Consider the following 21,729-nt stretch of genomic DNA (forward strand, 5'->3'; position numbering starts at 1 on the left):
AGGCCGGACATTGTCTAATGTGTGAAGACACTGCTGCTCCGGAGATGAATTCGGCCTAGGAAAAACCTCAGGCAAATATATCACCTGGTTTAAATGAAACTGAGAGACCACTTTAGACTCAAATTTTCGGTGTGGCCACATCACCACTTTGTCTTTGGAGAACTGTGTCTTTGGAGAACAGTGTGTAAGGAGGCTCTGCTTGGGTTACTCTCACTCTCACTCTCCTTGCAGATGTTATCGCCCAAGGAATGCACATTTTTGAGGAGAGGGACAAGATCCCAGAGGCTTGAACGGAGGTCCACTAAGACCATGTTACAGTCCCACCGGTGGATGGAGACAAAGAATTCACTTCAAGAATCTCACCACCATGGCACTCGAAAACACCGATCGTCCACAAACGATGAATAAACGGCTGAGATCTCCACTAGATGCACCCTCAAAGAGCTAAGCACAATGCCTGATGACTGAACTTGCAGTTCATCCTTTATAGCATGGGCTGTACTCCATGGGCCAATGACCACATTGAAAGACGCTTCCATTTTCCAGAAAAGAACATCCTGGTAGAGGGTTATCTACTATTGATCAGGACCTGTTGACGGAGTCCAAACATTGCTCTTTCTCCTCATTCAACCAGGAAGCAGTCACGCTGTAAGATGCAAAGAGCTGAGCATGGGATAGGAAGTGTGACCATGATTCTGTGTGAGCAGGTTGGGATGGAGAGAAAGGATATGGGAGACTGAATTGACACTGCAAGAAGGTCGGAAAACCAGTACTGCCTTGGCCATGCTGGGGCAATGAGGATGGTGTTGGCCCAATCCACTTTCAGCTTAAGGATGAATGATTGGGATCGGAGGAAAAAAGTGTACAGGAGATGATTGCCAGTTGAGGTGAAAGTAATTGATCAGAGAGCCTGGATCGAGAACCTCTCAAGAGCAGGACAGATGACATTTCATGTTTTCCCTTATAGAGAACAGGTCAATTGTCAGGATGCCCCATGTTAAAAAGATGACTCGCAGGACACTTGGCTTCAGACACCACTTGTGATTAAGAGAAAAATTCCTGCTGAGATGGTCTGCAAGATGAGTCTGGACCTCGGGAAAATGATCGGCTATTGGAATGATACAGTCTTCAGTGCACAACTGCCACAGCCTAATCGCCTCTTGGCAGAGCACCCTTGTGTGTGCTCCCCCTTGACTGTTTGAATAATAAATTGTGGTGATACTGTCTGTAAGCATGTGAACTACTGAACCCTTGTTGCAGCCTAGGAAAACAAGACAGGCATTGTAGATGGCCCAAAGCTCCAGGAAATTGATATGTAGGGAAGCTTTCTGCTCTGACCACAGAGCCTGAACTTTCAGTGACCCCAAATTGGTAGAGTCCTGCCAATCTGCGGATATACATTTTAGATCCACAGATCTGCATCCATGGACGATTTTTCCGGATCAGACGTAGATACAATGTTATATTGGCGCAGTACTCTACCCAGATGTGTTCCCCAACTTATCAAGGAGGTGTCGGTGACAATAGTGCTGGTTGGTAAGGGCCAGGCGAAGGGAATGCCTTGACATACATTCCTGTGAACTGTCCACCTCTGCAAGCAGTCCAGGATCAAAGGAGGGAGGCGGACCAACCTGTCCAGGGGGTGAAGGGTTGGATAGTAAACAGTTTTGAGCCACATCTGAAGAGGACAAAGGTGCAACCTTGAAAACTGAACCACCTGTGTGCATACAGACATGTGGCCTAAGAACCTCAGGCACACGTGAACTGTTGTGGAAGATTGAGACTGCAGACTGAGACAAAAGCAGAGAATTGTCTGGAAACAGTTGCTTGACAAAAATGCTCTTAGACTCATGTAGTCTATTAGGGCCCCAATGAACTCAATTTTCTGAGTTGCGACCAGTGTTGACTTTTTGGTGTTTTGGATGATACCCAGATGGTCGAGTAAGCATGGTGTAATCCGTACATGAGCAAGAACTTGTTCTCTGGACCTGCCCCTTAGTAGCTTGTCATCCAGATATGGGAAGACATGGATTCCCTTCTTCCTGAGGTATGCCGTCACCACGACCATACATTTGGTAACAACTTGGGGGAGGGGGAGGGAGGGAGATCAGAAGACAGACTAAAAGGAACTGTGTACTGAAAATGGCAATTTGCCATGATGAACCAGAGAAGTCTTCTGTGGCTCAGTAGAATTGCCACATATAAGTAAGAGTCCTGAAGGTCAAGAGCAGCAAATCAGTCATTCTGAGTGAACGTGGGGAGGACAGCTGATAGGGTGACCGTATGCAACCTCTTGTATCTGATATATTTGTTAAGGTTGAGGAGTTCAAGATTAGGCCTTAAATCTCTCTTGGATTTGGGTACCAGGAATAGATGCCTTGACCCCAGTGTTCTGGAGGAAATTCCTCCACTACACCCAAGGCCAATAAAGAGTGGATCAGCTTGATGAGCAGTATCTCATGAGGGGGATCTCAAAAAAGGACAGGAAGGGATGTGAGGAGGAGGAGTTGAGAGAATCTAATTGGCAAAGACCAAACTGACGGTGCTTAGGACAGTTGTAATCGATCCCCAAACTTCGTGAAAGTGAGCTAGCCTTTCCCTAAAAGGAGATGGGGGTACAGGAAGTGATGACCAGACTGTTGTTCTGGATCAAGAAGTCAAAATGGGCACTTGGGGTGGGTGTCAGGGGATAGCGTTTTGACTGGCCGAACCCTGGACCTGACTGTCTCCTCCTCTGGGATCTATGCCCCTTTCTGGGGTAATCCCGCTGTCTCAGGGGAAGAAAAGGCTGCCCAAAAGGTGTGTTGCAGGTGGTACTGTTGCTGCTTTTGGCCACCAAAGCAGTCTCTGAACTAGTGGTGTGTACAATCCCAAGGACCATAGGATGGCCCTAGAATCCTTGAAGGAGGATCCATTTGTGAGAAAATAACACCCTGCCACCGAAGGGCAAATCCTCTGCATGTTGGGAGTGATGCCCAAACTCTACAGCCAGTAAGCCCTTTTTATGGTCACCAGAGAGGCCACAAGTCTGGCCAAAGCATCTGCGAAGTCCAGTATGGACTACAATGACGTCTTGGTCACTCACCAGCTTTTGATGATAAGCACCCAAACTTTCTCTCTACAAATTTCAGGTAGCTGGTCCACAAACTTAGACATAGCTGCCCAATTTATAAAGCTATACTTGGACAATGATGCCTGCTGGTTTGTCATCTGTATTTGCAGGGAGGAGTAAATGTAAACCTTCCTGTCCATCCTTTTCAAGTCCTTGTCCTTAGGAGAGGACTTAAACCTTCCCTGCCAGACTCTATCATGTACTGCAGTTATGTCTAGGAAATGTGGGGCCAGGTGGGAGTAAAAGCCCTCAAATCCCTACACTGGGACAAAATAGCATTTCTCCATGTGCTTTGCAGTGGGCAGTACTGAAGCAGGTGTGCTTCAAAGAAGGCTTTAGGATCCTAACGGTGAGAGGAAGGGCTATCTCCCAGGAGCAGGAGGCTGCAGGATAGCCAGTAACTCTGCCTGAATGCCCAGGGAAGCAGCTACATGCTGCAAAAGGTCTGGAGAGTCCTTGAAATCTTCAGGTATTGGAGGAGAGGAAGAGCCAGACATTGCTGAATCATCTGGGGATGAAGAAGAGTTGGTTAACTGTGCCAATGCTAAAAAAAAGGAGTACTTGTGGCACCTTAGAGACTAACAAATTTATTTGAGCATAAGCGTTCATGAGCTACAGCTCACTTCATCGGATGCAAGCGTTTGTGAGCTACAGCTCACTTCATCAGATGCATCTGATGAAGTGAGCTGTAGCTCATGAACGCTTATGCTCAAATAAATTTGTTAGTCTCTAAGGTGCCACAAGTACTCCTTTTCTTTTTGCGGCTACAGACTAACACGGCTGCTACTCTGAAAAATGTGCCAATGCTGGCTCCCATTCCTGGATTGGTGGAGCTGGAAGGAGTAGCTCCATGAGCTCTGCACGGGGAAGGCTCACTGGTGCCTGATCCTTCTGTGGGTCCACAGTTGCCACCACCAATTTGCCTGTCGATCTCTCCTTAGAGTGAACTGAGAAGTGTGACCTCCCCAACCAAGGAGCATCCCACGGATTCCACGGAGGACACTAGGCATAAGGATAAGGTATTGATGGCCAGCAGGTATTGGGCCAAGGGCCCCTGTCCCAACCGTGAGACAAGTGCCAATCCTCGTGCTCACAGTGCTCCATAAAGGGTCCCCGATATGGGTCAGGTGATAGAAAGCAGGAGGAGGAAGATCGCAACCTCAACGCTGAGGAGCCTCAAGTTTCTGGGGATAAAGGTGGAGCCATATCTGAGAAAGTGATTAACTGGTTTGACTCATCCATCGTCCTAAACAAGGCAGGGACCAGTACAGATGATGGAAGCCATACTGCTGGCACCAAGTATGCTGCTACTGGAAGTGTTATTGACCCTGAAGTCAGTGGCAGTACTGAAGCAGCTGATGGTGCTGAAATGGAGGGCTGTGAAAGCCACCATGGTAACATCTGTCATACCAAATGCAATCGTGCCAAGAAGTTTTCCAATTCCAAGGAGGTCCCTTGCTTGAGCCCGGTACTGGCCCTGGTTCCACAGACTGTGGAAGGGGAACATCGGTGTGCGGTGCCAATTAGCCCAAGGGTTCAGTGACCCATCCAGCCAACAGGGATGTAAATGACGTAGCTATGGCAAAGTCCTGGATGAAAGGAGAGGTCAGGATGGTAAGGCAGAGGTGGTCCACATCTGCCTGGTATACTGCCGGCATGCAAACAATTGATGCCTTGTCGATATTGGACTCAACAGATGCTCCAGGGTTGGAAGTGTAGTTCCTGGTACAGTGTCTCTGACCTCCCTACATGCTACTCTGGGGAGTGATTAGAGACATTCCACATCCTGGCACTTACCCTTGCTGGTCCACACTCTTCCTGGGGGGAGCAGAAGAGTCCCCAGGAGAACTGGAGTGGTCTTGATTAGTCTTATGCAACCTTTTCCTTTGCGCTCTCCATGGGGATCTGCTCCATCATTCAGAGAAGTGCTGGCTCCAGAGCATGAAACGCCAGCACTCTCAGAACCCGAGAGTTACCTCTGATCCAATGAGAGCCTTGGTGACAAAGCAGGCAACATGGCTTGTTTGGACAGGTGCTGCTTCAGGCAAAGGTCCCTATCCACCTGAGTCTATTTCATGAACAATCTACAGATCGAACACCACTCCTTGACTTGGGCCTCATCCAAGCACAGCAAACACCTTGTGTGGGGTTATCGTTATTGAGATCATTTCCCCACATGACGGACAACGTTTAACCCCGGTGATGGCATCACAGGGGTATTTAACTAAATACAACTAACACTAAATCTAACACTAGTACTAACTATATACAACTAGAACAAGACACTAAAATAGTGAAAGGCTGTGAGGTTAAGACCAAAAAGAGCTCTAATTCCAGCCATGGACTGTAAGAAGAAATTGATGGTGGTTGGAGAGGCACCACCTCAGACAGACAGTGGAGGGACTAAGACCACAAAGCAAGAGCACTGCCCTTCTCTAGTCACTGCTAGGCAAGTGACTGGAGAAGACCACAAGGCACTGGGCACGCACACACCTAAGTGGAATACACGGCTGCATCTACTTGAAGAAGAAGCTAGCATTTCCCAAATGTGGGACATTCATAAGGGGTATAACATTAAGATTGGCAGGCCTTTAATGATCCATGGAGGGGATGACATGGGGTGCAATTGGTTTCATTTTCCTGAAGGTGGGCTCAGTTTTCAAAACTGTTGATCTAGTTCATCCCCTGCCAGTGCAGGATTTTTTCTTGCTATATATTCTTGTAGTGCTTTATCCAATCTAGTTTTAAATGTCCCAAACATTTGAGCTTTCATGTCTTCCCTTAGGTCAATATTCTCACCAGAAAGAGCTTTTGCAACATTACACATTTTATCCCATATGTAATACCCTGGAAAAAGTCTCTTTCTTCTTGGTGATTGTATCCTTCCATGCACTTACAGATACTTACCATGCCCTCTCTTCGTCAGCAAGCTATACTTAGGTCTTTTATTCTTTCTTCCTATTTTCACTCCTCCAGATTATTTTTGTTCCTCTCTTCTGTACACTCCCAAATCTGATCGCTAGGCTGAGAGGTTGGGTTGGAAGTGTGTGCCAATGGAGGAGGTGGAAGGTTTTTTCAGTTTAAAGGGAGTCTTAGGACTCCCATTGCACTAGCTGAGATCTATCTGGACTGGCTGAAATCAGAACTATTTTAAAACCTGAAACTCCTGTTTAACTATTTTCTGACAACTTTTTTTGGTATTAGTAATATATGGAATAAAGACCATACTTACCAATTATTTGATATCGTAAAGTTCCATTATTGCCAGCATCTGTATCTACAGCCAGTGTAGTGTGCACTATTGCAGGCTCTTGATTCTCCAGAATTTGAATCTCAGGGACAGGAAGGAGAAATGTAGGAGTATTGTCATTTTCATCCAGTACTTTGCAGATAACTGTCGCTGTGCTGGATAAAGAAGGGGTTCCACTGTCTCGAACCAGGACTGAGATTAACACACAGAAAGCAAGTTTATATTAATGATGTTAGTGTAATGATGGATCTTCATCAGTAGTATCAGAATATTAAAGTCCATGTGCTATACAGAAAATCAGAGTACATGTGCTAATACAGCTGCTTTCTGTTCCCGAACATCATGCTACACCTATCTGAATAAGTCACATGAAATTGAGAAAAGTTAACACAGATAAGTGAACCCACACTCTCCACATCCCATTTTACAGTACATCAAACATCTCATACTGTTACCTTTTATACTGAGAATCTCTTGGGCCTCCCTGTCAAGTGAGGCAGTTGTCATCACCTGTCCAGTATCTGAGTTTATCTGGAAAATCTCAAACCCATTTCCTGGTAAGATTTCATACTGAAGCAGGGAATTTATTCCTTAAAAACAGAAAGGAAAATCCAGTAAAATGTGCTGCTTTATGATACTTTTTTTCTGTGATCTTTAGTCTGCGGAAAGTGTTATGGATGAAATTAATGGAATAGCATTGTGTTTGCAGGAAACTTATACAAAATAAGCTGGGCACTTCAGAGAATCAACTGCAAAACATGGTCCCTGCCCTGATGAACCTATAAGCTAGTTTTAGGTGTGACATGATTAGCATAGGTAATGTAGTTGAGAAGGATTGGAGTTAAGGACAAAGAAGGACAAGAGCAGCAAGATCATACAGTAACTGAGCCTCGGCATATGCATATTTTAGCAGCTCAATAAAGTGTTTGTTTTTAAAATTATTAGTGATTCGCTTCTCATGTGCATCACAGAAGCAGTGTACCTAGAGGAACCTGTTCAGGAACCCATGATGACTTCAAGAGACAGGCATCAGTATCTTTACTTCAGTTGAACTTGCCAGGGAGAAATCTCCAAGATGAAATACTTGGTTTTGAAAAGCCTTCTAGGATTCCCAAAAATGACTGTTTAAGACTTTTCCCTCCAATATAAATTTCTACAAGTATGAACTCCATACTATATTCCTAATTAGTCCTTCAAACACCTTGATTGCTATTTAACGAGCTCATTATAACTTTGTCTTGTGTAATTCCTGATTATACATGCAGACATATCACTTGGTGTATAGTATGGGATCACTACCATGTCTGGGTGTCTCTGGGGTAGGGGTGGGCAATCTTTTTGGCATGAAGGCCACATCGGGGAATAGAAATTGTATGACAGGCCATGAATGCTCACAAAATTGGGATTGGGGTGCAGGCTCTGGGGTGGGGCTGGGGATGAGGAGTTTGGGGTATAGAAGGGTGCTCTGGGCTGGGTCCGAGGGGTTCAGAGGGTGAGAGGGGGATCAGGGCTGGGGCAGGGGTGCGGGAAGGGATGCAGGTTCCAGCTGAGGGTGCAGGCTTTGGGGTGGGGCTCGGGATGAGAGGTTTGGGCTGCAGAAAGGTGCTCCGGGCTGAAATCAAGGGGTTTGGAGAGCAGGGGAGAATCAGGGCTGGGGCAGGGGGTTGGAGCATGGGGAGAGGCTCAGGGGGTGCAGGCTCCGAATGATGCTTACCTCAAGTGGCTCCCGGAAGCAGTGGCATGTCCCTTCTCCGGCTCCTACGCAGAGGCACGGCCAGGCCACTCTGCACAGTGCCCCATCTGCAGGCACTGCCTCCAGCATCTCCCATTGGAGTGCGTAGGAGCCAAAGCAGGGCAATGCTGCAGCTTCTGGAAAACGTGTGGTGTGGCTTCCGACCCAGCGCCCCAGCCAGAGCGGGGCTGAACTGCGTGGTGCAGCTCGCAGGCTGGCTTAAAACAGCTCGTGGGCTGGATCCAGCCAGTGGGTTGTAGTTTGCCCTGCTCTGGAGAATAAGGAGATTAGCAAAGGTAGACTTATTTTAATTTTTCTTTTCAAAGCTGCCTGCCTCCTGTTTAGATGGATAAATCTGATTCCATATTCTTATCCATTATGGATTCAAAATAATTTCTCCCATTTTTGTTGTGGTTTCAATGCTCTCCCAAGAAAAGTATAACATTTCCATCATTGGTTATAGAGTAAGATCATTCACGCTATTAACTTCAATGAGATTAATCCTATATTATACACCAAGGGCAACTTGCATTCATCTTGTACTATTGTGCAAGTATATTTCCAGCTTTTTCACAAGTTCTATTTGATCATTTTTCTGTGTTTTTTTTTAAACTAACAACAGGCTATTAGTAGTTTAGATACAGTTAATGCACCTGGAAAGGGTTGGAGTTCTTAGCAAATTCTGAAGCTATTTAGGCTCAGACACACTGGACTTGATTCTGTTCTCACATACACCAGCGGAAATCAGGATAAACTCCATTAGAGTTGGAGTTATATCCATGTAAACGCAGTGTGAGGAGAAAAAAAGGCCTGCCAGCCAAGGCCTTGTTTTTCTTTTAACTGGCATTGGTGAAACAGATTCACACACCTTAATGAAGTTGTTGTCATTTGATTAAGGGACTAACTACTGTAAATGGCTTGCTTCTTATTAATTCAAAGGGATGACATGTTTATTCAAAATACAAGGAAAGTTGTGTAGCAGAAAGGATACATTAAATATGCTCTTACATCTTTCTAGATCAGAGAAAAACACGTAATGGAAAAGACAACCCTGGAGTAACCTCATGGAAAATTGAAAGTCAACAACCTATTGCAGCCCTTCCCCATGCAAAGTATATCTTACCTAAATATAAAAGCATCACTGCAGCTCTAGCTGTTTGGAAAATGACTACATTAGCTGATACAAGTCAACTGCATGTAGCAATCATTAGCTACATCTGAAAGTACAAACACCGTAAACAGAGAAAGATGATAACTACTGAATTAGGGGTAGAGATGACATGAACTTGTGATGAAACCCTGTGTCTTTTTGCAACTAAAGGCCTTGAATAAGACTTTCATGGACAGATTCTTCACAACGGTCATTATTTGTAGCCAATGTTACACAGACACATAGCTACCATAACAGTCAGCTAACCACATAAATGCACTACTAGAAATAAAATTTCCAACCTTTAAAATAAAAACCACAAGCTTCTATCCTTTGAGCTACAGGACATTCTTGATTAATTGCCAGTGTGGGAATGCTTATAATATCCTCCCTTCAGGCCTCCAGCCACTGGACCGCAAGTCCATTAGAGGATGATAAACACTTAAGCATGTCTGACACACTATCCAGGAGAGGGAAGTGGTGATCATACAGTCAGTGCATTACAATATCACACACCTGGCAGAACAAGTGACATATTTAGACTTAACTCACCTCTGGAGGTACATTATTGACAGCTCTTGCTAAGGAAGCTTAAGTGTTTTCATTCCAACCCCCATTTTCCAGTTGATTATAACTTTCTGAAACATTCCCTTTTTTAAAAGAATTTTTTTCTGCCCAACTAGAATTATTTTTTGGAAGTTTGAGTGGAACTTTGCTCCAACTACTGGTAAAAAAGGCTTGGAGTCCAACAAACCCACAATGAGGAAATACTTTTCCACCATTCAGAATCTCCCATCTGAAGAGTTAGTACTTCACGAGCTAGAGACAAATCAGGAGGATGGACAGCCAGGCTCCCCCATGTTCCCACTTACTCTAACTCTTGGCTCCACAGTATCCCCTCTGTGGCAGAGCTCAGAAGCTCTACAGGAGGTGGGAAGTCTCTGTAGCTGCTCTTCTGCAGAGTTCTTAAGCTAAAAATGCTACTGCATCTTAAAACTAATATGAAATGAATGAAGCAGGACTATTTACTGCACCTTATATTTACTACACACTCATTCCATAAATCCCATATTCCTTGCTGTTACTCTTGACCACACACTCTCCTTTAGAACCCATATTGAGAAAAACAAAGCCAAGGTTACCATCCAAAACAATGTTTTCAGCAAGCTGGTTACATCAAAGAGGGATGCAGATCCATCCACACTGTGATCAACAGCACTGGCACTTTGCTTCCCCTCTGCTGAATATGCCTGTGCATCGTGGGTACAACCCCCAAAGACAAAGAAGCTAGACCCTGTATTAAACACCACCTGCCACTACATTACAGCATGTCTTAAGCCTACCCATGTCAACAACCTCTATATCCTCGCAGGTATTGCTCCCCCTAATATATGCGGGAAAGTTGCTAGCAGAGTGCACAAAGCAATGCCCAGATCCAAGACATCTTCTATATGATTTAACACTGATGCTTAGTTGCCTAAAGACATGACAAAATTTTCTTGCCACCATTAACCCCTTAACATCATCACCCAAACAGGCAAGGATTCAATAATGGCAAACAAGAGTAGATAACGCCCCTGTAGCCTGTTTGCTCTGGCCCCCAACAGTCAAACACCTACTACTCGGTGAAGATCAACTCTGGACTATAAGGTTTTGTCTTAATCAATGCCACACTGTAGTTGGCCAGTCTAGAGATGCAATGATCAAGTAGGGCTATATCACTAACCCCAATACCTGTGACTACAACAGAGAGCCTCAAATATGAAGTTTCTCCTGCAATGCCAGCTGCTTGAGTGTGCGTGCTCTTCCAGTGATCCGGCAGAGTGCAACGATCAGGCAATCGCATATGCATAGATGTGGTGGGAAGCAGTACGAGAACACAGCAAGAAGATTACTACACTCTCTTGAAACAGGGACTTCTGAACTGGACTCCTCTCAGGACAAGGCACTGCTTTCCAGCTTTAATACTGAGTTCCTATACTTGAATCAACTCTTTCTGCATATCAAAAGCTGAAAAAAAATCTCACCCAGGTTTATAGTATTAAGATCACTATTAATACTCTGATTTTGTTTTCATGATGCTCATATTTGGAATTGCAGACAATGGTGAGCATGAGCTTAAAGACAGAACTTATTAGATACACATAGAGCTGGTTCAAAGCCCAAGATTTTTGCTATAAAGGGGGTTCCTCAACCCAAGTATCTTACCTAGTTGAAACATTCTGCAGTTATCTTTGCTCTCATGTCTGAGAGCTTAGATTTGTGGGTTGTTTGCAGTGTACACTCCTACTGGACCTGCAGGAAGCATGTGTCTCCAGACTGTTTTTGGGATGCAGCTTGAGAAACTCACAGGAAGCATGCTCAGGAGAAACTGCTCAAAATTTAGGACAAGACAGTTCCCTGGGTGCAATGGCCCAGAAGAAGGAGACAACAGAGTTAGAGTTCCTGTGGGGAAGGTGGAAATTCCACAGGAGCACAGGCCCTCATACAATGCAAGAGGTCTTCCTTCTGAGAGAAAAGGGGGCAGTCTGAGGTGCCAGTAGAAATGCAGTGGCTGCTTGCCTAATGGTTAAAGGACTCTTCCTGTGGTACACTGGTGGGAGTTGGTGGAGCAGGATGTCCAATGGATGTCTAAATGAGTGAAAGTGGCCTCAGCCACTAATGCAGTCTTTCATAACCGATATTTCAAAGTGGTGGTCAGACTGGAAGCCTGAGTCAAACACAAACTAATTTATAGTTGCATGCTTTCCCTCTTCAATAGGGAGAGAATCTACAAAGTGGGAGAACTAGTGAGGAAGAGAAGACTGGAAGGTGCATTTGGCAGTAAACAGGACTCCTCCATGTGGCCAGTCAAGGAACACACCAGACAAAAAAAGAATCAGTGAAAGGAGGAAAGTAAGCCCTATCTCTAGGGCAAACAAGTAACTTTGTGGATGTGAAATGTAGCTGTGTCCACCAATGTATTTCAGAAAGCAAGGTGACAGCCCATATGCAAAAAATAATTGTGGCATTATTCTCAAATATATAAAAAAGCAAACAACATTTATTTCAACATGCGGTATGCTTATTTAACTACTTTGAATGTTTCCCCACCTTTTGGTTTTGGGTTTGAATAGTACTGCAATATACACATAACATTGGGCCAAATTTTGATAATGTGAGAAAAAGCCCCAACAGAAGGACTGTGGTTACTGGAAAATGTGTTCAAAAATAACAGAACTGGAGGAAGGACCCTTCAGCCACAACATACTGCTCCAGCCAATGCTTCTATGCAGACAGCCTGCTGCTGGCTACTGTTCTATGCCACCCCTTATGCTTGGAATGTTCTTCCTATCTCATTTTCCCAAGCCTCCGCTACCACCTCCTCATTCTAAATGCTCCCACAATTTTCACTTCTGCACTTCCCACAAGAAAGGAGTAAAAAATAATTATGGGAATTGGGTGGGGTGGAATTCAAGCAAATTTCCCATGCTTCTCTGCATCCCTCTTTTAGACCGTAAACTTTTCACATCAAGTATTGCCTTCACTTCTATATTGAGTACAGTGCTGAACACGCTGTTGGCGATTAACAAAACATAAATAAAAATAGTACTTTGGGGCATGTGGTAAGGGGATGAACACAGATACTGTTCAGCTGTTATGCTGGCTTTGGGCCATGTAGATTCATACCATGCATGGACCCACAGGGTTACCTGCCTACTTCTTCCCTTCAGTGGTCTCCTAGATACAGCTTTTGCACAACAGTGCACATATGTGGCACACATGGGGATGAAGAGTCCTTCCTACATGGTATCTCCACTGGTCTGTCCCCCTCAGACCTGCCTTTCACAATGATTGTGAGCACAGTAGTAGAACTATAAATCTTGCTGAGTGCAGAGGACGGTTTTGTTAATCAGCTCTAACAATTTTTTTTTTTTTACATAGCACAGCACTATACTATACTGCAAAACATATGTGGAGGAAGAAAGCATGTGGTACAGAGGAATTGAGCATATGAGGAACCCCTCTTCCTCATCCATTTTGTATGTCTCTGAACAAAATTTAGTGTTATTTAAAAAATACATGAAGTCGTCATGTCCTCAATTTTTCATCAGGTTACAAATCTGCAGCTGGCTTCTAGGTCAAGATTCCTTTTCTGTGCTCTTATAACAAAAAACTTGGATGACAGTGCCCCTTTCTGGCCAGAAGAAATTAATGCACATTTGCTGGTTCCATTACAAAAAAAGTATCTTTACCAGGTAAAGTAACTTTTAAACACTAGAAATATTCTGCTTTGAAGGAACAGAAGTTGCAAATATTGATTTTAACTTAGTTTACATTTATTTTAGTATTTCAAGTTTTGGGGAAAAAAATCATTGACTGCCTTCCACATCAGGTTCCCATACAATTCTAGATCTATGACTTTTAAGTCATGATTTCCCAAAATTTAGGCCTGATTCTGCTCTCATTGATATCAACTGAAGTTTTGTCATTCATTTCAAAGGCAGGAGAATCAAGTCCTTTGTAATAATATTGTTTCTTTAAGCACAGAGGATGAAATTCTGGCCTACTGAAGTTAATAGGGAGTTTTGCCATTGACTTCAATGGAACCAGGATTTCACCCTGAAAATACACCCACAGCTCACCTAATGTAAACTTTATTATAAAGGGTGCTAGAGCAAAAGGCCCCTTGCTGGGGAAATTTGACATTTGGGAAGTATGTTTTAAAGGGACAGTGTTACATAGCTTGAGGCAACATTTAGTTTTACTGCCTTTTGTTTAAATAAATGTTCTCCTTAGCCTAGTATTAGTAGATATAATATGAAATCTTTTAAATATAATTTTTTAATAAATTTAAACATTCCTCTTTAGTGTCTGCAACCCAAACACTGCAGCATTACGCTAGGGCATGAAAGCCAAAAATTGAACCTGACCAGACAAGTTCCAGCATCAAATCTAAGAACACAGTCCTCCAATGTGATCTGTACAGATGGACCTCTGGACAGAATCCCTAGTCTTCACTGGGGCTCCGCACATGTGGATCAGAATGCCTAAGTGAAATGCAAAGACTAAACAGCATAAAGGATGACAAGATAAATTATATTTTAAATAGTCTTTCTGTTTTAATTATTTAATGTGTTGTTATTAAGTAATTTCTTTTTTTAGATTTTTTATCTGGCAACATCCCTTTACTCAGCTATGGTAGTCTTCTACACTTTTTCTTTGCTGATTATTTATACTTCGGAATTTGGAAATGAGAAACAACCTACTGTATACAGTGTTGGTATTTGGTCCTGAATATTCAAAACTGGATTCTGATTTCAGCAAAAACTCTTAAGCAAAACAAGAAAGACTATTTCTATTTTTCTCACTTTCCTTGGCTTGCTTGAATTTTCCATGGAGAAGAGTGAAACCTTTCTGGGGAGTCCATCTTCATTCAGAGGTTTAGAAATATGAAGCCAAGATGTGGTAATTAACATTAACATTATTTCCAGTATGAAAGTAATGGTTAAAATGACTGAAATTACCTGAATCTCTGTCTACAGCTTCCACCTTAATGACAAACTCTCCAGGATCTTGGTTTTCAGAGACTGCAGCTTCATACAATTGCTTTTGAAATACTGGCCTCTCATCATTTACATCAAGAATGCTTACAATCAGCATCTGGGTTGCAGAGAGTGCTGGTGTGCCATCATCAAGAGCCATGATAGTCAAACGGTAGTATTCTTGACTCTTGTGGTCCAAAGGAAAGGCTGTGGTTAGCAACCCTGTTATAAGGAATAGAAAATTCAAAAAGGCATTGTTTCCTTATAACACTCTCCTCTTAGTACAGTAAGTTACACTATCACAATAGTCAGTCACTATTCGTTTACCTCTGCAGTCCAAGAGAAGCTCAAGTAGTGCAAATATTTATATGATATCTTAATGTGCAATTCGCTCTGAAAATGTAAAACTCTGTAAATGTGGCATTGATTTTCATATCCAAATGTGTTCACTTTACAAATAAGATGTTTTTTCTATCTACTCTAAAACACTGTGATATCACAGCGCCCTCTTGGCAGCCCTGCAAACTCAGCCTTGGGCTTCATATGTGAGTCAGGCTGTTTTTTCCTTGTATCATCACCACATGATAAAGATTCTACTAGACAAATTACGCCTTCAGTGACATACATGTAACCCCACTGCTTTCTTAATTCTGTGCTAAAGACTTTAGCACAGGGGTTCTCAACCTTTTTCTTTCTGAGATCCCTCCATACTATAAAAACTCTACCATCTACCTGTGCCACAATTGTTTTTCTGTATATAAAAGCCAGGGCTGATGTTAGGGGGCAGCAAGCATGGCAATTGCCCAGAGCCACATGAAGCTAAGTTGCTCAGGCTTGGCTTCAGCCCCAGGTGGTGGGGCTTGGTGCCTTGGGCTGCAGTCCCGTGTGGTAGGATTTCGGCTTTCTGCCGTGAATGTAATGCTAGCCATACTTGGCAGACCCCCTGAAACCTGCTCACGGCCCCCCAGGGGACCCCTGGTTGAGAACCACTGCATTAGCACATTTCATTCATGTCTACACAGTGATAAAAAACCTGCGGCTAGCCTAGGTCAGCTCACTCGGGTTTATGGGGCTCAGGCTCCACGGCTGAAAAAAATCAGTGTAGACATTCAGGCTTGGGCTGAAACTGAAGTTCTGGGACCCTTCACCCTTGCAGGGTCCCAAAGCTCAGGCTCCAGTCCAAGCCTAAATGTCTACACAGTGATTTTTAGCCCCGCAGCCCAAACCTCACAAGCCCGAGTCAGCTGACCCAGGCCAGTCCAGCGATACTGCAGGTCTTTTATCCCTGTGTAGAAGTACCCTATCGGGCTTCCAATGGAGTTGCACTGGTGTAATTGATTGGAACTAAGGGTTTGTCCTCACAACCAATTAGTTCACAGTCAGATGGTGGGGAAATCTTCCTCACACTAGCCTGCTATACTGTCACTGTCCACGTGCACCCTGCTGATGTGCATTAACAGTTCATTAATATGCTTTGATCTAGTTGTTTCCAAAAGAACTAAACCAAAGCATTTTAGTGAATTGTTAATGCGCGTCCGCAAGGTCACACAGTTAGACCACAGCAGGCCGGGTAGTCATACCCCAGCCAGCCACAAACTAAAGTTTGTGTAGACAAGCCCTTACTAATGTGATGTTTATTTTACACCTGACAGGGTTCTTTTTCATCATTTAAAAAATATTTATGTGTCCATGGTAGTAAAAGAACAGTGTGAGAGAAACTTTTTTCTTGTTCCAGAAATTTGTCCCAAAGCTATGGGAGTCCCACAAACAGTTAACATACATGGGCCTGCAATCACAGAGAAGATTGGCAATGAGAGTATAAACCAAAAATAAGTGGTAACAACTATATCCTGAAAAAGACGTACAACTGCACACCACTTATAAAAAGGGAAAAATTGGATTAATGTTTGAAATGGATATGGCATTAGTGTTACAGATCTTGTCGGGAGACAGAACTTTCCTGGGGGAAAAGAGTGTGAGAGTGGTGAATGAACTCCATCAGGAATTAAGGATCATTATATCACCATCTTCCTCTGTAAGTACAAGGTGTCCTTCTTTTACCTTGTATTCTCTAATATAAAGCTGTTTGTGTGTGTGTGTGTGTGTGTGTGTGTGTGTGTGTAAAACACATCGAAAACAAAACACTCCAATGAACACACTTCTTCCCTTAGCTTGAGGTTGAAAAAAACCAAAACTGTGACAGATGTTAGTAACACTGATTAATGCACTCTTGGAAGGTGGGCAGATATTATGGTGATGAGCATAGCATAAGAATCTATATAGAATATACAGTACCTGTGGTTTTATCTAACAGAAATGCTTCATTTTCATTGCCTGAAAGAATGTGATATGTAACTTGTCCATTCCTTCCTTCATCTGGATCCTCTGCAATTACATGATGCACCAGAGAGCCTACCTCTGCATTCTCCATGACATAGGAAAGAGAGGAAGAAACAAAACTGGGACTGTTGTCATTAATGTCTAAAATGACAATTTTTGCTGTCAGGGAACCAAGTCTGCGCTCTGTCAAGTTTATTGCCTGATCTGATGCAGACACTGTCAGGACAACAGAGTGAGTGACCTCTCTGTCTAATGGAAATGCTGTGATCAAGGTGCCATATAAAGGGTGGATGAGAAATGGATTTTCACCAGAGTTACTCGTTTCTATGGAATACTGTACTCTGCTGTTCAGAAAACTGCCATCTCCGTCTTTTGCATTGAATGTGTACACCAGAGTGCCAACAGGTACATTCTCCTCTATGCCAATCACTATGAAGTTATCCTGGAAATAAGGGGAGTGGTCATTTTGATCTTCTACATCAATACTGAGGAAAACAGTGTAGTTCTGTGGAGGATTCTTATTATAATCCTTCATGACAACTCTCAGAAGGAAGTGAGAAGTTGTTTCATAGTCAAGTTCCTTGGAAAGAAACAGATCCCCTGTTGAACTATCTATTTCAAAATGAGCATCACCCTCTTCTTCAGATACACTAAAATGCAGTTTTCTGTTGGTTTGCAGATAATGACCAGGCAACTTCACCGAGCTCAATATTTGTGCAGGCTTAAAATTCTCAGGTATGACAAAGTGCCTGATATCTTGAGAAAAGACAGATCTCTCTTTAGAAAATGGGATTACCTGAAACAAAAGCACAAAGACAGCAATATTTTTTCCATTGCTAGTATTGGAATTTTTTGCAATATTATTTTTCTTTACTAATTAAGAGGTTCTAGTCATTTGTAGCTTGTTCATGCATAATTCCCATTAACAGACATCAAGGACAGAACAGACCCCACAACTATATACTTGTAACACAGGGAAAAGCTTTAATCCCTCTTCCTCCCCTGCAATTTAACAAAAGTTAAAAATCAACCTTAGAAAATCCTCCAACAAGTCACTACCTAGATTTATCCTTCTAAGCACCTTGGCACTCAAGGTTGGAGCAGAGTAGGGAACAAGAGGTAATCTCCCCTCCCTGAATCTTATGAGCTCCACAAAGAGGCTCCATCCCCACTGCTCTCTTCCCGCAGCAGAGCTCCTCAATAGAGCTGAGATGGGAACATTTTTCAAAGTCTCAAATTCTAATGGGATGGAAAAACTGCTTCTCACCCAGCTTTACTATTGAGCAGCCTTCCCTCCTGTGGCAGGGATGTGGTGTTTCACAGAAATCACCATCCACAATTTAGTTTGCCAAATATGAATAGCAATTGATTTTGTTGAGGATTAGTTAAATTGTCCAAGAATTTCCTTCACCACAGATCATTGAAATGATCTCAGAATGGGAGAAACTCTTCAATAGTTGAGCTGCATCAGTCTCATGATTGAGAAGTGTTTAGCATATTCCAAAAATTAACCTTCCTACTGGTGATACACTAACAATATTCTGAGTGACATTCAACCTATAATTAAGGGATTATAGAAGACCCCTGACAAAGCAGATCTACCGTGGTTCTGATGGACAGAGGGTGGGTGGCTACAGAGAGGGCACGAAAGTAAATTTAACACTCGCCACGCATGGCAGAGCTGATCTCTCTGACAGCTCCATATAGATCAGCATGAAGGGTGCGGGCAGGCAGAGAAGAGGCATGGTAATAGTGGGGAAACTGCATGTATTTTAAATATTTTGTCTTCAGAATTTCTCTATTTTCAGTCTCTCTGTAATGGCTTTTTACTTTGTCTACTCTCTGCTCCATTTTTAACTTTTTATTAGATATTTTCCCTCTCTTCTCTTATGATCACAATCTCTTCCTAAAAGGACATAAACATTGTAAATTGCATGTCAAACTTCTGAACTTGTAATAATGCAATGGTTTCAAAATTAGGCAAAATGCTCTAATTTCCTGGTTCAGTAGAACAATAGCTAGAGTACCGAGAATTCTGATGAGAAGATGTGCTCTTTATATCAAAATATATACATTTTACTTTCAACATCTTCATCCTTTGGGTTTCTAAAAGGTTTAAAAAAATAAACTGAAAATACAGTACCAGTTTTCCAATCCGTGCTAAACAAACAGGTACCTGAATGTTAACAACTACATGTCCTTGAAGAGGAGGCATTCCTTGGTCACTTGCAGTGACCAGTATTCTGTAGTTAGGTCTCCAATTATATGAAAGAGCTTCAGTTGTTCTTAACTCACCACTGTTGGCATCAATCTGAAAGTGAGCGAAACTATCTTCTACAGCAAAAAAAGAAATTAATTATTGCTAATATAAATGTTGAAGATACAATATTACTTCCCCAAAGACACACCTTCCATGATCACATATTACTGTGCTTTGTAATTAACAATACAGAGCATGTCCCTGAGGTAAGAGAATCTGCAAGTCCCATTTACTTCTATGGGAGTTGTGAGGGCTCCACACCTCTGAGGATCAAGATCATAATTAGGATGATCTGCTGTGAGCTCAATCACACAGTGCCAATTCATGGAGATTACAAGGTATAAGGCACCCGCTTATTTCCATGACCAGGCTACCTACATTACTGGATTGTGCAGAAGGGGGATATCAGCTCCCATAGGGCTGCTACTAACACAAGAGGGAAAGTGGAGAGGGAGTGGATAGGCATAAGCAGAGAGTGGGTGGAGCCTTAGCAGCTGAATTGTCCTGGAGGGGGAAGTAAACTGAGACAGGTATATGGCTGACTTACTTCCCACATGAAGCAAGGAGGAAGCAGGAACAGAAATGTGACTCTCAAAGTCTGACCTTCGCCTAGGGCAGTGTAAATAGCCTTGTATTTGCTTTGAATAGGAACAATACACTTTGCATGTACTCTAAGGGAGTTAAAATCCTAAGCATATTTGCCCTAGAACAAAATAGGATAATAAGAAACTACCCTTTTATAGTTTATACAAAGAGTGGCCACACGGCCAATAACCAGTACATTCTCATTTAAATTATCACTAGTAGCCACTTCATATTAGTATTTATTCTAGACTAGCAAGAAAATGTTAACTAACAAGAGTATTGCTACATCACACTATTTATGCCTTCTCTCTCCCACTTGAAATAATGAAATTCCTAGAACGAAATAGCAGATTTCCTCCCCAATTTTACTAGAATGTGCAAAAAAAAATTTTTAAATTCTAATTTATTTTTTATAAAAAATTCCCCCTTAAAATATTGTGTATAGAGTATATTTAATAAGGTGTACTTGTGTGTCAAATATAATTGCATAACATAATAGCTGCTAGGTACATAATGTAGACTCCCTCCTCAGGCCCTACGTTACCAGCCCTCCCAGCTATCTTCGAGACACCACTGACTTCCTGAGGAAACTATAGTCCATTGGTGATCTTCCTAAAAACACCATCCTAGCCACTATGGATGTAGAAGCCCTCTACACCAACATTCCACACAAAGATGGACTACAAGCCGTCAGGAACAGTATCCCCGATACTGTCACGGCTAACCTGGTGGCTGAACTTTGTCCTCACCCATAACTATTTCACATTTGGGGACAATGTATACCTTCAAATCAGCAGCACTGCGATGGGTACCCGCATGGCCCCACAGTATGCCAACATTTTTATGGCTGACTTAGAACAACGCTTCCTCAGCTCTCGTCCCCTAATGCCCCTACTCTACTTGCGCTACATTGATGACATCTTCATCATCTGGACCCATGGAAAAGAAGCCCTTGAGGAATTCCACGAGGATTTCAACAATTTCCATCCCACCATCAACCTCAGCCTGGACCAGTCCACACAAGAGATCCACTTCCTGGACACTACGGTGCTAATAAGCGATGGTCACATAAACACCACCCTATATCGGAAACCTACTGACCGCTATTCCTACCTACATGCCTCTAGCTTTCATCCAGATCATACCACACGATCCATTGTCTACAGCCAAGCTCTACGATATAACCGTATTTGCTCCAACCCCTCAGACAGAGACAAACACCTACAAGATCTCTATCATGCATTTCTACAACTACAATACCCACCTGCTGAGGTGAAGAAACAGATTGACAGAGCCAGAAGAGTACCCAGAAGTCGCCTACTACAGGACAGGCCCAACAAAGAAAATAACAGAACGCCACTAGCCATCACCTTCAGCCCCCAACTAAAACCTCTCCAACGCATCATCAAGGATTTACAACCTATCCTGAAGGACGACCCATCACTCTCACAGATCTTGGGAGACAGGCCAGTCCTTGCTTACAGACAGCCCCCCAATTTGAAGCAAATACTCACCAGCAACCACACACCACACAACAGAACCACTAACCCAGGAACCTATCCTTGCAACAAAGCCCATTGCCAATTCTGTCCACATATCTATTCAGGGGACACCATCATAGGGCCTAATCACATCAGCCACACTATCAGAGGCTCGTTCACTTGCGCATCTACCAATGTGATATATGGCATCATGTGCCAGCAATGCCCCTCTGCCATGTACATTGGCCAAACTGGACAGTCTCTACGTAAAAGAATGAATGGACACAAATCAGA

The 21,729-nt window shown here is 43.0% G+C and overlaps 1 protein-coding gene across 3 annotated transcripts in view; it reads right to left on the reverse strand.

Annotated features, from left to right (window-relative positions):
- DCHS2 (dachsous cadherin-related 2) overlaps positions 1-21,729 on the reverse strand; it is a 236,933-nt gene that overhangs the window by 37,513 nt on the left and 177,691 nt on the right. Inside the window, exons 8-12 of one of the 3 annotated variants that reach the window (XM_038400391.2) lie at positions 19,286-19,443; positions 17,065-17,905; positions 14,752-14,991; positions 6,818-6,952; positions 6,345-6,554 (exon numbers count right to left, since the gene is read on the reverse strand). In XM_038400391.2, the coding sequence (XP_038256319.1) occupies positions 6,345-6,554; positions 6,818-6,952; positions 14,752-14,991; positions 17,065-17,905; positions 19,286-19,443 (1,584 nt within the window). Of the gene's footprint in view, positions 1-6,344; positions 6,555-6,603; positions 6,714-6,817; positions 6,953-14,751; positions 14,992-17,064; positions 17,906-19,285; positions 19,444-21,729 lie in introns of those variants that run through there. The other 2 variants (XM_043513269.1, XM_043513268.1) reach the window with 2 other exon arrangements.

The sequence above is a fragment of the Dermochelys coriacea genome, chromosome 4 (assembly GCF_009764565.3).
Source record: "Dermochelys coriacea isolate rDerCor1 chromosome 4, rDerCor1.pri.v4, whole genome shotgun sequence".
Classification (NCBI taxonomy): Eukaryota; Metazoa; Chordata; order Testudines; family Dermochelyidae; genus Dermochelys; species Dermochelys coriacea.